We start from the raw sequence: 13911 nt of genomic DNA, 5'->3' as shown, positions 1-13911 counted from the left end.
AGTGAAACATTCCCTCTCCTATTCCAAATAAACACCTTCCCTGACAATAGTAAACTCAGTTTCTTTCCCAGTAATCTCTGGAAGGCTGTTCACCTGCTAAACACCCCTCATAAATTCGACTGATAAGACCACAGAGAAGTTGTATTTTCTACATATTTCTGTATAAGTTACTTCAGTGTCAGCTCAGGTCATGGCCTAAACACATCCACGAGGCTCACTCACCCCCCCCACAGGACAATGGAAGTGATATATTATGGAATTTAATTTTCCCAAATGGAAGTAATTTAGAATTATTTAAACACGTGGATTTTCAAACGCAGAGGCAAAGAAAGGTCCTTTCCCTGTGCTTTCTGCCCCCACAGTCTTTAGGACAGAAGCTACACCAAGACTAAGTCTGAGGCTCCTGCAGATGCCATCCCATATTCCAGGCACTGCCCTGCTGTGGGGAAAAGCAGGAGTTTCTTGTTTCTTGTAGTGTTTTCTGTGTTATTGTTAATGATTAAAGCAGCTCGGAAAGTAAACATCTGTAATTGTTCCAAATACAAGATGACATTTGCTGCATAAACTGGTTTTAATTATTTTGTGGCCATGAATCTTTTTCTTAAATCCAGGACAGTGGTTTCATAAACCAGGAACTAATCCAATGGCCAAAAGCAAAACACACCCAAACATTTCCCTGACTTTCTTAGCTGAGCTGAGATAAACAACATCATACAAATTTTCAGAAGTTACTTTATCTTCATAGAAAAACATTTTTCTTCCCATTATTTTCAAAGCAAAATTAACAGAGACCAAACTTTAAACCAGCTGCCTATTTCAGTGGCTTCAGTTAGAAAAATGATCATTTAAATAGGCTGAAAAACTTGACATGGAAATATTTGAGCTGCACACACTAGAAAACACTTCATTTAAATCAGGGAATTAAAAGGCCAGAGCTTGCAGATTTTGACTCAGTGTTTCAAAGCGAGGATTAAACAGCAGGCTAATATCTCCAGATCAATAAACACAGAGCTTAAAAACTACAAAACCAGGTGGCACAGTACAGAACATGACCAGCATTCACTAGAGCCCAGAGACATTACACTGAGTGCTTATTTTCCTTTAGAAGTACTTCACGTTCAGGACTTACAGAATATTTATTTATTCACGTGTTTTAAAATATATAATCATTAAAATACTCAATTCAGAAAGAACACAGTGTGGAAATATCCTTACCAAATAGAGCAGAAAGGTGTGGAGACCTGTTCCAAGGCCAACAGAGGACAGAATGCCCAGTCCTACCCAGTAGGCACACCAGAAGAACTTCTTCTCCATATACCTCACATACTGAAAAAGGAGTCACAAAAGAGAAAAAAAAAGCCAATTATAATATCTCCAAGGGAGAAAATCAAACTTACAAACTAACACAGACATTTATCTGGGTGATAACAGCTGAAAATTTGTTCCAGTTACAGCACAGACATGGAAAAGCCCCCACATCTGGGAATCAGCAAGTTTCCAGGGAGACTGATGAAAATTCAGGTTCAATGGTAGGAGGCTGAAATCCAGAACAGGAAAACTAGGTGTGAGTGGTGAGCAGCAAGCCCCAGACAATGAGCAGACAGCCTGATTAAATAAAGGAATAAAATTATCTGCACTCCCAGTTAGTCTGTGGAATGTTTCATCTTGGACCAGTGAGTAGCAGGTTTGGTGCTTTTAAGAAAAGATGTAAAGGTTGGTTGTGTGCTGCACACATAGATGAGGGGATATGGGAAAGTCACTGCAAATTCTGGGCATCAAAAGTCCAGTTGGATACACTGGAGCAAAGGGAAGCAGCAGCTCCCTCTCACTGCCACGAGAGCAGCACCAGGAGGATGAGCCAGGCCATGAGCTTGTCTGCATCACAGCCCCCAGAAGAGACAACTGTATATTTTTTATATTTTATATATACCCATTTTACACCATCCACAGACCAACAGCACCAAGGGGAAGTTTACACCAGTCTTATCCAGGCTCTGACCTGCCAGGGTGCAAAACCATCCTGAAAATGCCAAGTGAACATGACTGAGACCACCAGAGCAGAGAGTTCTGGCTGGACAGGCTTGGATTTATTTTCCATCAGGAATAGGCCACTGATTTACCATCTCCCAACCTGCTCTGCCTGGAAGTGCTCAGGTCTCGAGCTGGGACTGAGTGAGCACGAATGGGATGGGCTCAAACATCTCATCTCACTGCCTGACTGAAAGGGTGGTCAGGAATTCCCACCCCCAGGAGAGCTCCAAAGGCACTTGGGGATATGGCACTGGACTTGATGATTCTGGAGGTCTTTTCCAACCTAAATGATTCTGTTATTCTACGATTCTGTGATTCCCAGAGCCACCCTGGGAAGCCAGGAGTCCTGTTCCCGACCTGCCTGTCCCTCAGGCAGCCTGTGACACACCACCATGCAAGGAAGCAGGTTCTCTCAAACTGGGACCCTGCTCACTTCAGAGCTGGGAAGATGGCTCAGTTGCCCAAGGAAATGGGTTTAAAAGGGCAAATCTGACCCTCAAAGAGCTATGGGGAGGGGAAAGGTGCAGACACCACCATCACCTTATGCTTGAGCAATGCCTTACACTTCCAGTGACGCAAAAGCCTTTGCGTTCGCTCAAAAAAGATTTTAAACAACCATTTGAAATTAATGGGGGCATGAAAAGCATCACAGAACCAGATCTGAACCATGAAGCCATTTTATACCTCCAAATATGCCTATCCTAACTGGTCAGGAGACCCTTCCATAGGAACAGAAGAAACAATTTCTTGGGAACCGCCAAGTTCTACCATGACTCAGTTTAACGTCATCCCTCAAGAGCTCCCACCACTTGTTCCCAGCAGATGTGAAGGAGTGCTCAGCATCTGAGGTGTCCTTACTCAGAGCAGACGAGAGGTGGAACACCCACAGATCCAACAGAACAGACCAAACCATGCAGCTCATCCTCCCTGAGCCACAACTCATCCGCACGCAGTCACGACACGGGAGACAAACCCTCAGCGAGCAGTTCCAAAGGCACATCATAATTCCACCAAGATCCCCTTCAGGGAGAAGGAGCATTAGTCACCCAGGAAAGCAGCTTGGAAGTTTCCTACCTGCTGATGAGCTCCCTCGATGTAATAGGTGGCTGTGAGCGTGGCCAGTGCCAGTAAAACACACACCAAGATGCTCCGCCGGTGCCACAATCTTAAAGACAAATGGGCAGTTAGGGTTTGTCATCCTGACCATGCACTTCAAAGCAACTCAGCTGTCCCTGGAGACTGGCTCTGCCTGGGTGCAGTCAGCAGGGATGATGGCAATGAGAAGTTTGCCATCATGAAAGCAATAAACCCCCCAGGAAAATATCTGGGGAGCCTTTTACTCTTTGGGGAGGAATCTCCGCTTGGCCGTGGAGCGAGATCAAAGTTCAGCCGCGCATAGTTTGGTGTTTTTAAAGAAAGAAAAACAAAGTAACTGTCTGCAGACAAACACAAAGTGAAAACAATTCAGCCTCTGCAGCCAAGAGTCAGACACAGGCCCCGAGCAGTGGCAAAGCAGGTCCTGGGCCAGGAGGGGCCGGGGGGATTCCCAAGGGCAATTCCCAGCTGTGCTGGGGGCACAACCACAGGGACAGAGGAACACCCCTTTACATTAGTTTGGTTCCCCTGATCTATTGAAATTATTATCTCTTAGCAGCTCCAAGTTTCATAAATACGTTTAGTTAATTATGAAGCTCCTGCAGTAAAGGGAGAAAATGTTTTCCAGTGTAATTTGCTACCAAATCACTTTTGAGCCTGTTTGGTTTTACTTAGGTTTTCTGCTTGGTGTTTATGTGGCCATGCACAGAATATTAGCAAATACATTGATTATTTTCTATTACATTGTCACTAATGATATCTAAAAAAGCAAGAGCCAGTATCACTTAACCTTCTCAGACTATAACAGCAAACTGTGAACATAACTTATCTAATCAGACAGGGAAAGACAGAAATATGAGACAACACAGGAAAACAGTCACAAATGTTTCATATTAAGCAAACTGAAAAAAAGCACTCAAATTATTTTAAAATTAAAGTTAGTGCTGCTTGCATTAGTATGACAATTGGATTTTCAAGTGATTGCCATTTAAGTCACAATTTATGCAATGGAACACAGGAGATCATTAAGAGTCAATCTGAGGTCTCAACTTAATAGCTTATAATAGTCAGGGTTATTTTCTGTAAAGACAACACCACTGTGCTGCTCAGCAGAGGAGGCAAGTGCTGCCTGTAACAGAATCTGATGTCTAGGAAGCCAAATAAGATTTGAGGTCTTAAAATAAATCCTCAAATGTTATTTCTGCTGGGTTTAAATAAAAGCTTGGGGGTTGTCAGAAATGGTTGATGTCAGACCCAATAAAACAGTTCTCAGGGACAACTCACGGTAGCTGAAAGAATGCACAGAGGGAAATAAGGAGATTTTCTGGGGGGTGTAAAAGGGGATTAAGACTGCACTACATAAACCTGGGCTTTTTCATACAAATAATTTCCAAAGAAAAAGGAAAGCAGGAGTTTCTCTGGGTGAATCTGATGTATGAGCACCTCAAACCCAGCCCAGAGGTTTGAGCACAACCTCCAGCACCTGCCTGAGCTCGCTGTGCAGAGGAGCAGCCCCACAGCTGGAATCACCCAAGGGGGGGATCAGATCCTGCCTTCTCACTGGGAAAATGTTTGTAAACTCAATCCCAAACACAGCAGAGCCCAGTCACCAACACAGGCACTGCGTGGCTGCTGCTCCTGGCACTGTCCTTGTGTTTTGGCACCTAAACCCCTGAGCCTGGTGCCCTAAGAACCAGCTCTGCATTTCAGCACTAGCAGGGAATGGTAGGACTGCTCCTCACAGATTCTCTCACTGGAATAAAAGCCAATTTTATCCAGTGTGAAAATAACACTCGGGGAAAGTGCTTCAATAAATCATTTCCTGCCGGGAAAGGACCCACAGAGAAGCAAAGTCCTCTTTGCAGCACCATAAACATCAGAGCAAGTTCAACCTAAGCCTGACCCCTGCCCTGGCTGAGCTGTTTGAGATCATTCAGTGACACCAACACCTACATTAATAGGTCAGTATTTAACACTGCAGCCACAAGTACAGTAACTCTTGCCTCAAGGATCCCTAAACACTGTCCCACTCCTTCAAATTGGAATAATAAAGTTTGCAGTTTTCTCCCATGGCCACCTCACTGCATTTATGTAACTTGGGCACGAGGTCTGAGTGCACAGCTACAAGTGTGGTGTGTTCCAAAGCCACCTTTAAGGGACAAAAATACACATGTTTTCTGGAAAAAAAAAAAAGAATTTTCAAGCTGTGAATCACGAGGGAAAGTGAGATGTTAGAATGACCTACTGAATCAGAGCATGGGTTTCCCCAGAATGCTTAGTAGAAGTTAAAGAAATGATCTTTACTTTATGGTCCATTCCTTCAAGTTTATTAGAGTTTCCAGGCAAAAATACTGCAAGGTAACAAGCGGTTGTTTCCACAGAACAATGTTCAGCCTCTCCTCCCGCTCCCTTCGCTTCCGTTCACTCAACACAGAGGAATCTGCAAGGGGAAAAAAGACAAAAAGAAATAAAAATAAATAAATAAATAAATCAGTAAAAGCACAGGTTTGCAGTTCAGGTTCTACCCCACCCAAAAATATATTGATTTTTTTTTTTAACTTGTTAGGAAGTTAATGTGAGCTCTCAGCCATCTTTTCCACTCTCACAAAGCATTTGCTCTGAGTGCCTGGGGAATGTCCAGCACAGGGAACAGGGTGGTTTGTTCCTCCCTGTAGGTGACAACGCTTCAGAAATCTAACTTAGCTCAGGGTGCCAAAGGTCTGGCATCTCCAGGAGCCCTTCCTGCACTAGGAGTTAAAACCAGCAGGTCAAATGTGACTTTAGCACTGCAGAGAACACGTTTCACCCTGAACTTTTGAGAGGGTTCTCTTCCAAGGGAGCTATTCCGGAGTTCTCCGACGGAGCTGGATTGAATTACACGGCTCTGCATCCACTGCAGCCTCCCTGTAACTGGATAACAGCACCTGCCTCCCAGGCAGGACCCTCAGGGAAGCCTGGGCACACTCTTCAGCTTCTCCCAAGGTGCTCCCATGGAAAGGACCTGCTTTTATATTTATATTTATATATATATTCCTTGCACTGACACTACACATGCAGCTGGTTTTACTGATTTGGTTGTAACAGAGCTCAACACAGCTCTGCCAAACAAAGTACAGGAGAAAGGTTCTTCTAATGAAAGTGTTATTTTGTGCTTAAAACAAGTTGAATAAAACCCCCAAACCTCAGCTATTTCTTGGATCAGAATGGCTTGTTCAAAGGTCGGCAGGTTAAAAGCAGTAATAATTCTTCAACTTTTAAAGAAAAGGAATTCTGAGAGAAGAGGAAAAAATACCACTGAACAATGGGAAAAATACACAAAAGTAACCCTTGTATCCAAACAGACACCAAACTTGTTTAAGCATCCCTTACTACACAGTCAAAACACACGTGTTCTGTTTTGCACTGTAATGTTCAGACATTTTAAGACTTGGAAAAAGCTGTTGCATTTAAAATATTAATCTAACCTGAATCCCCAGCACACTGTCAGCCAAGATGGATCATTTCAGTCTTATCCCAGGAACTGGAACATGCTGCCTTATCAGATATTTGCACAGGAATTGCACACCTTGTTAGTCACACAGCCCATTCCAGTTTGTGTTCCCCCAAAAAAATCAGCTGCTTTAGGTGAACTAACAGAAATCCTACAATGGCAAATCCTGGATAACACCCACATTCCCTCAGAGTTACAGAATGATCTAAGCCTTTAAGTAAAAAAGGTTTTGATTTGTTCCTTGCACACACACACACACAATTAATATTTAAATTCTGCTGCATTCATTGCCCCATGAATTTCAATTCTCTGCTTTTTCTCTCAGTGTGTGCAATAAAAACGCTCCAACCTTGTTTTTTACGACCTTGTTTTTGGTAAAGGTCATAAAAGACAATGGGGTAAGACTGCACACAACTTGAGAAATCACTTGATTACAAAACTTAATTAATATGGAGCTGGCACATCCGAAGGATGACAGGAAACAAACCGAGATGATTATAATTTCCATGCTCTCCTACCCAGCACGGATCACTCAGTGACACAAAGCTCTTCAATAAAACGTCTTTGGGTTATTTTTCATGAGTTCCAAACGTTAACCCCAGGCCACTCCAGGCACACCAGCAGGAAAAACAAGAGGCAAGGCAGGAGGGGAAGCAGTTAAAACTGTTTTGTTGGTCATTCATCATGGAAACCCAATAAATTACAGAGAAGCTGAATTTCAACAGAAGAGCTAGAAATTGGGAGAGTAATAACTGGATTTCTCCCAGAATAAAGCAGATTTTTATGACCAAGTCCTGACTTTTCAGTGCCAAAGGGTGGGGCTGTACAAAGCCTGACTTCTGCCAACAGAGTTTAAGTTTTTAGCTCAGCCCTGGTGCAGCCCCTGTTGGTACCCAAGGCAGCTTTACAGGGTTGAAATGTGGCTGAACTACAGAACGACAACTCTGGGAGGAGAAAAGAGCGTCAGGGAAATGGGGATGGGAATATAAATGGAAAAATGGAAGCATAAAACTATTCCATGGCTTTACAACGCATAAATCCTGCAGACTTGAGGCTTAGAGATGACTGAGGCTCCCAAGATTGATTCAGGCCTTGAGGCCCTTCACATTATAGGGGGATGAAGTCACTGAATCCCAGAATCCCGGACTGGTTTGGGTTGGGAGGGACCTCAAAGCCCATCTCATTCCAACCTCCTCGTGCCACTCACAAGATCAGGTTGCTCAGGGCCCAGCAAAGTGCACCCACATCGATTCCTTTTCAATGTTATGTTCATTTTAGACCCCCAAGTGCCCAGTTGAGCACCCCAGGTGAGCCCCCACCTACCTGTGAAGTTGCCATTGTGCTGCTCTTTGCTCATTGCTGTGCGTCTCTGGTCACAGTCTGTGCCATTCTCTGCCATCTCATAGATCACTCACGGCTGGGGATCTAAGGCAGGGGGAAAGCAAAGAGCACAGTGGCTGCTTTTGGTTAGGAAGGCTCCATGAACTCCACAGTCAAAGGATCCAGCAGTTCTCCCAACCCAAATCCCAGCTACCCTGCATTACACCACCGAACAGGAGAACGTGATTCAGTTCCCACAATGACAGAGATTCAAACATTCCCACCTACGGAATTCTAAATTTTTCACTCAAATGACAAAACTCCCTCACTTGTAACAACCCCACAAAAGCTCCCTAACAATCCCTTCCATGACCCAACCCACTGTTTGGGCTCCAGGAGCAGCAGAGCTTCCCACAGACCTCACTCCAGCCCTCGGAGAGGTGCTTCGGATGGTTCTCACCCTGGCACTGAGCTCCAGGTGTGCAAGGAGAGCTCAAAAACCTCCCAGCCTGAAAAGCTCAACCCTCAGCTGGTAACTAAGATACAGAGCTGCAGCTCCTCTTCTGCACAGTCTGATCTCTGGAAACCAGAAAAGGCAAACTCTTCAGAGGACAAGAGCTGTGTGAGGGGAGGCCCTTGTGAAAATGTCCATTCTCTCTGCTGGCTCAGCCCTAAAAACCCAACAGAACAGCTGTGGTTTCCCTTATCCAGGAGAGTAAATAGTGCAAGAACTAAAAGCCAACACAAACCAGAATGTTGCAAGAGCTTCTTTTTTTTTTTTTTCCTCCTCAAAAAAAAAAACAACCCACCTCAGACCTGAAGTGCTGACAATTCTTATGCAATCAAACACACAGAGAGTGGCCAGTTGGACTCCTTGCTTTAAAAACCCTCCCTTGAATCTTAAAACAGGGTCTGGAATTTTATTTTGGAAAAGAGGGTCCCCCAAAGCTAAAGCATCTTATCTGCACTGCATTTCTCCCTGTAAGCAAACGTGATTTACAGTTTTTGATATGCTGCTTTTGTTGGAAAGAATAGCAGTGCAACATTAAAATGACAGGTTATATAAAACTGTCCAGTGGAGGAAATTAAACTTCTGCAGAAGAAATACTTCCCCTTTGATTTATGCTGGGCTCAAGGGCCAGGCAGCAACTCAGGTTTGGTAAACAGGAGTGAGATCACCCCCTTGATTCAGACTGCAATAATTTTGTCACATTTTAAAATAAAATGTTCAAAGACTTCAGACACTGCATTTAATATTTCCAGGGTTTCACAAGTCAGTTTTAGACAGATGTTCTTCCAGACAGGTACAAGCCTTGTGCATTACTTGTAGTACACATAGATAGAATGTGATTATTAAAGGGGTTTTTAGTTAAAAGTCAGTAGTCAAAAGCATCAAGGTCCCAAGGAGTTCTTCCTCCAACACCTCCTCCTGACATGAAATGTGCAGAAACAGAGCTCTGCCTAGTTAAACCAGCCAGCAGAAACTAATCTCAGGCATGTTAGTTTTTATTCACTGCAACTGGAGCCCCAGAATACCCAAACCACCGAGAAAATTAATAAAACAGTTATTAAAAAAAGCAATAAAACACAGTAATAAAAAAGCCTGCTCGTGAAAAATGCCAAGGGCTCCACAGTCAGCCAAGGACAAGAGGAATGACCTGCTGCAGTGGGAGCTCTACAGCATCACTGCAATCACCTGCAACCCAGGGATTGCTCCCAACTGACTGTCAAATTCCAGGGAATTTGATCCTCTCCCTCTCCTCGGGTCACTTCAGGGCAGCCTGGCACTCTGCAAGTCAGGGGAGTTACCCCAGCACTCAGCTGAGGATGGCAGTATAAGGATCAAATGTTCAGCCACCCCCTCATTCCACCAGGACACGAGTCCCTGGAGATGGGGGAGTGTTTTATTTCTACTGACTGCACTTACTTGTGCTTACCTTTGCTATATATTTAAATATCTATTTAAGAAAATATGCAATATAAGCTTATATATCCACATTGTGCATCACACACAGGCATCACACACATTTGCACACACAAAGCTCCGACTGCAGAGGGGAATATTGGGAATGGACCCCCACAGATACAAACCCTGATGTCCACAGGAAGCAAAAACCATCCAGAGATGTGCACACAGCCACACACAAAAAAAAAAAAAAAGAGTGTTCTGGTTTAGGGAACTTCAGTCACATTTTGTTGACTTAAATAGAGCAAACATTAAAAAAAAAAAAAAAAAGGCAACAAAAACTTCAGTGGGAGCCACAGGTTCCTCATTTTGAAATCCATCTTTTTTTTTTCCAGGTGCAAATCCAGCCTTCAAAGTTCAAGTCTCGGTTGGTTTGGTCTCTGCTCTCAGCTTCATCACATTCCAAGGAAGTTCACAGACTGGAATGCAAACTGCTCTCCACACCTGATGCTGAAAGCCAGGCTGTGCACAACACAAATCCCACTGAAATCCATGGAATTCCTCCATGCCTGGGGGTCTCAGGTGTTGTTCCAGAGGTGTGACAGCTTTCAGGAGCTCCACTCCCAGAGCCACTCCTCCCCTGCCTGCTTGGCAGGGCACTAATCCAGGATTAGCTTTGCATAACACCTCCTCAAGCACACAAGTCAACATTTACAGTAAAGCAGAGAAATAATCCCCTTCCACACTTGTGCAGGGGGAATACTTGGGAAGGAGGCCTCCAGGTTCACCCACCCTGCAGAGAAGCTCTAAAAATTCCTGTTTAAAAATCCAGCTCACTTGGGAGAATTGGACACCTATCACGTGGCAACTCAGAGAGCAAACCTTTCCTGGTTTTAGGAATCACTTCCTGGTTTACCCAGGTCTAATTATACTTAAATCATCTTAGCACAAGGGGCTGGAGGAGGCACATCCAGCAAGCTCAGGGCTCCTGATCTGCTGTGCTGATTGATGCCTGTTGGAGTCACTAGTCCTGCACTAATTCCTCCCCACAGGGATTAACTGGAATGGGAGTCTGCCCCAAAATGGAGTCACCCTTCATTAACTGAGCCCATATTCCCAAATCTACACCCAATCCATGAGAGCTCACCACAGGAAATTAAATCCCAGCTGCTAAACAGAACTTCACTTGCTGACTGAAAAAAAGACAAGAGTCCATCCCTAAAAATAAGTTTGCCAACTGCATGGAGTAGTTACCAGCAAACACAAAAATAAACTATTTAAAAGAGAGAGGAAAAACAACTGTGACCAGTTTTTGTAGCAGGGTGGCTTAGATCATTTGTTAGAGCTGTGCTCACACAAGAACTGCTTTGTAGGGCTGCACAAAGAGCCCACAATGCAGCACTCAGCTCCAGTGAAACCCAAACCAGGAAGTATAAAAAAGACAATTATTGCCAGTCAGAAATGGGAATGGGTCAACAAGAAGGGTTTATGGTAACTGTGACTGGCACTTCTCAGCATAAGTGAGACAAAGCAAGACAAGCTCTCAGAGCAGGAGAACACAACAAAATCAGGCACTGCAGTATCTGCTCTCTGCAACCAGAGAAAGGGACAAAAGTCTCTTCTCTGAAGCTCTGGGGAGGCTGAGGCAGCACCCAAGTGTTGGGTGCACTCGTGCAAAAAGGAACAGTTTTGGATGAGGCACTTGGGTGTTTGCACTCTCACTTGGAGGAGCAGAATGTGGCCTCTTGCTCTGCACTAAGGCTTTTGGAGGACTCTTCTCCAACGTGCTGGAACAACAAGGAGGCTGTTTTAATGATCCCACTGCTTTCCCAGACATTGTTTGAATCACTCATTCTTTTTGCTAAAGAGGTCCTGGAGCCCTGACTCTCATCTCCATCACAGTCACTGGTCTCACAGCTGGTACAACCAGAGCTACAGCTTGGAGCATTTTGCTGCTGTTTGGTCCCAGCCACCTCAACAGCACCCACTCCCAGTCTCGTGCCATTCCTTGCATTTTAAGCCAAATGCTCCAATCCTGCTGCTTCTTTCTCCTCAACTTTTCTGATAACCCTTCCTTCTTCCTTCTCTACATCACCATTCTTCAGTTACACAAGAACAAAAGATTAAAGCCCAGCCTTTGCAGGCAGGGAAGGAGCTGCACTAAACTAGACAGTGGTAACCTGTGCCAGGGTTTTGTTTCAGCCATCAAATGCTCTACAGGGCCACGATGCAAACGGGAATAAATTAAGTTTGGAGAGCACCTTCCCTCCAAAGTCAAAGGCTGCCTGGCACATGAGCACGTTTAGGTAAAGGATGGGATCAGCTTTGAAGTGAAACATTACCTACCCTTCAGCTCTGTCCCTCTCCAGTCCTTCCCCAGGATCCAGAGGCAGTGGAACAGCCACCTCCGTGCTCAGCTCTGCGGCTCTCGAGCCCGAAGAGGCTCCTCTTCCAGCCCTCCTGTCCCTGCAGAGCAAGATAACACTTGTCCATCATGTGACACAACTGACACAGCCCCTCTCTTGGAGGTTAATAACTTTCCTAAAGGCAGCAGGAAATAAAAAAAGTAACTGCTTGATTCCCCCCCCCCCCCAGTCCTTTAACACCTCTGGGAAGCATTCAATTAAAATAAATTAGGGCACATCTCAAAGATGGTCCAAATCCCCACAGATTTAGCTATAATGGGTTATTTTGATAGGAGTGCATTTATTCCCATACTCAAAATGTTTTTTCTAACTAAAATAGTTTAATCCCTCAAAGGAAAAGTAATTCAGTTAAAGACCACAGGTTTCCATTTTGTGGGTTATGCCTCTGTACACCAGACCTATTTTCCAATTCCTACCCAAATACTATTTCAAAAGAATCCTCTTACAATTTAGAATTAAAATTTCCATTTTTTTTCCCCCCCAAAAAAGACTTTGGGACACGTTTTAGGAAGGACTCATTTAATATTGTTGTAACCTGAGTTTCAGGGATGCCACGGAATTTCTTTTGAGGTTACTGAAAGTTCTGTCCCTGCCACTAAGGCCACATATATTAAACTGTCCTGAAAGATGGTAGGAAATTAAAAATACACATTGTTTGGGTTTTTGTGGGGATCTCACTGTGCCCCAGCACCCCTTTCACCAAAACTGATGGCTTGGAAAGACTGGGATGGGCAGAGAAAAAGGCTTTGGAGAGAGAAGCCACAGAGCACTGGAAGACAGGCTGTAACTTAATATTCAGGTGACTAAACACAGTATAATTCACATCCTTAATTCCAGAGGGCTGTTCAGGCATCCATGCCCAGACAGTGCCCAGGGGTTTGTCTCGGCCCTCAGATGCATCCTGAGCTCTGGAGGTGAAGTCAAGCTGCCTCCTGTCATCCTCCCTGTGCTTCCAGGGACACAGAGGGAAGAAAGGTCCCAGGAATTGTCAACACACACCCTGCACAAAACAGGCCTGCTAAAGTTTGACTAGGAAAGAAAAAAAGAGTTAAAACATAAACCCAGCCCTAAGAATCACCACCTGACTCTTCCAGCCAGTGCAGATTTGGCAGGAACTTTGCCTTCATCCTCTTTTGAAAGTGCTGGGAGACAGTTTCCTCACAAGTGGCTGCCTGAACCTGCCCAGCCATTATGTCCAGAGTGCTGCTCCTGGAAGAGGGAGCACAGCACAGATGAAAGGGGATGACCAGGAGCACTTGACAAAGCTCACAGAACACAGTGCCTGAAATGAGCTCCTGAGACAACAAGTCCTGCTTTTCACGGACATCAACAGCCTCTAAGTGGAACCAACTGAGATTTCACACACTCCACCTGCCCTGGTGAGGACACACTGCCCAGACAAGGCTCACAGAGGCTGATTCTGAGCCCTGTGAGAGGGGAGAACATTCTTTTAATCAGTTTAAATACACTGAACAACTGCCTGCCTCACTAATAACATCCTGCTGTCTCCTGGGGTCCTCTGGTCAGGGCAGCACCAAACCCAGCAAGGTGTGGGGGTTTCAGTGCTGTATTTCACCCTGGAACAGGGACACGAAAAGCTCAGTGTTGGAACAGCTTCAAGGCTGTGCCCTTTGTCCTCAGGG

The 13911-nt window shown here is 44.7% G+C and overlaps 1 protein-coding gene across 1 annotated transcript in view; it reads right to left on the bottom strand.

Moving 5' to 3' along the window:
- VMP1 (vacuole membrane protein 1) overlaps positions 1-12308 on the bottom strand; it is a 56166-nt gene extending 43858 nt beyond the window's left edge. The window contains exons 1-5 of the mRNA XM_029961340.1: positions 12189-12308; positions 7940-8041; positions 5431-5566; positions 3106-3196; positions 1216-1326 (exon numbers count right to left, since the gene is read on the bottom strand). Coding sequence (XP_029817200.1) covers positions 1216-1326; positions 3106-3196; positions 5431-5566; positions 7940-8015 — 414 coding nt within the window. The 5' untranslated portion in view covers positions 8016-8041; positions 12189-12308. The remainder of the gene's footprint in view (positions 1-1215; positions 1327-3105; positions 3197-5430; positions 5567-7939; positions 8042-12188) is intronic.
- Between the last annotated feature and the right edge of the window lie 1603 nt (positions 12309-13911).

Source organism: Manacus vitellinus, unplaced genomic scaffold, assembly GCF_001715985.3.
Source record: "Manacus vitellinus isolate BGI_N305 unplaced genomic scaffold, ASM171598v3 scaffold_32_pilon, whole genome shotgun sequence".
NCBI classification, from domain to species: Eukaryota; Metazoa; Chordata; class Aves; order Passeriformes; family Pipridae; genus Manacus; species Manacus vitellinus.
Note: the sequence above shows the minus strand (reverse complement) of the source record. Positions and strands in the feature narration are given on the sequence as shown.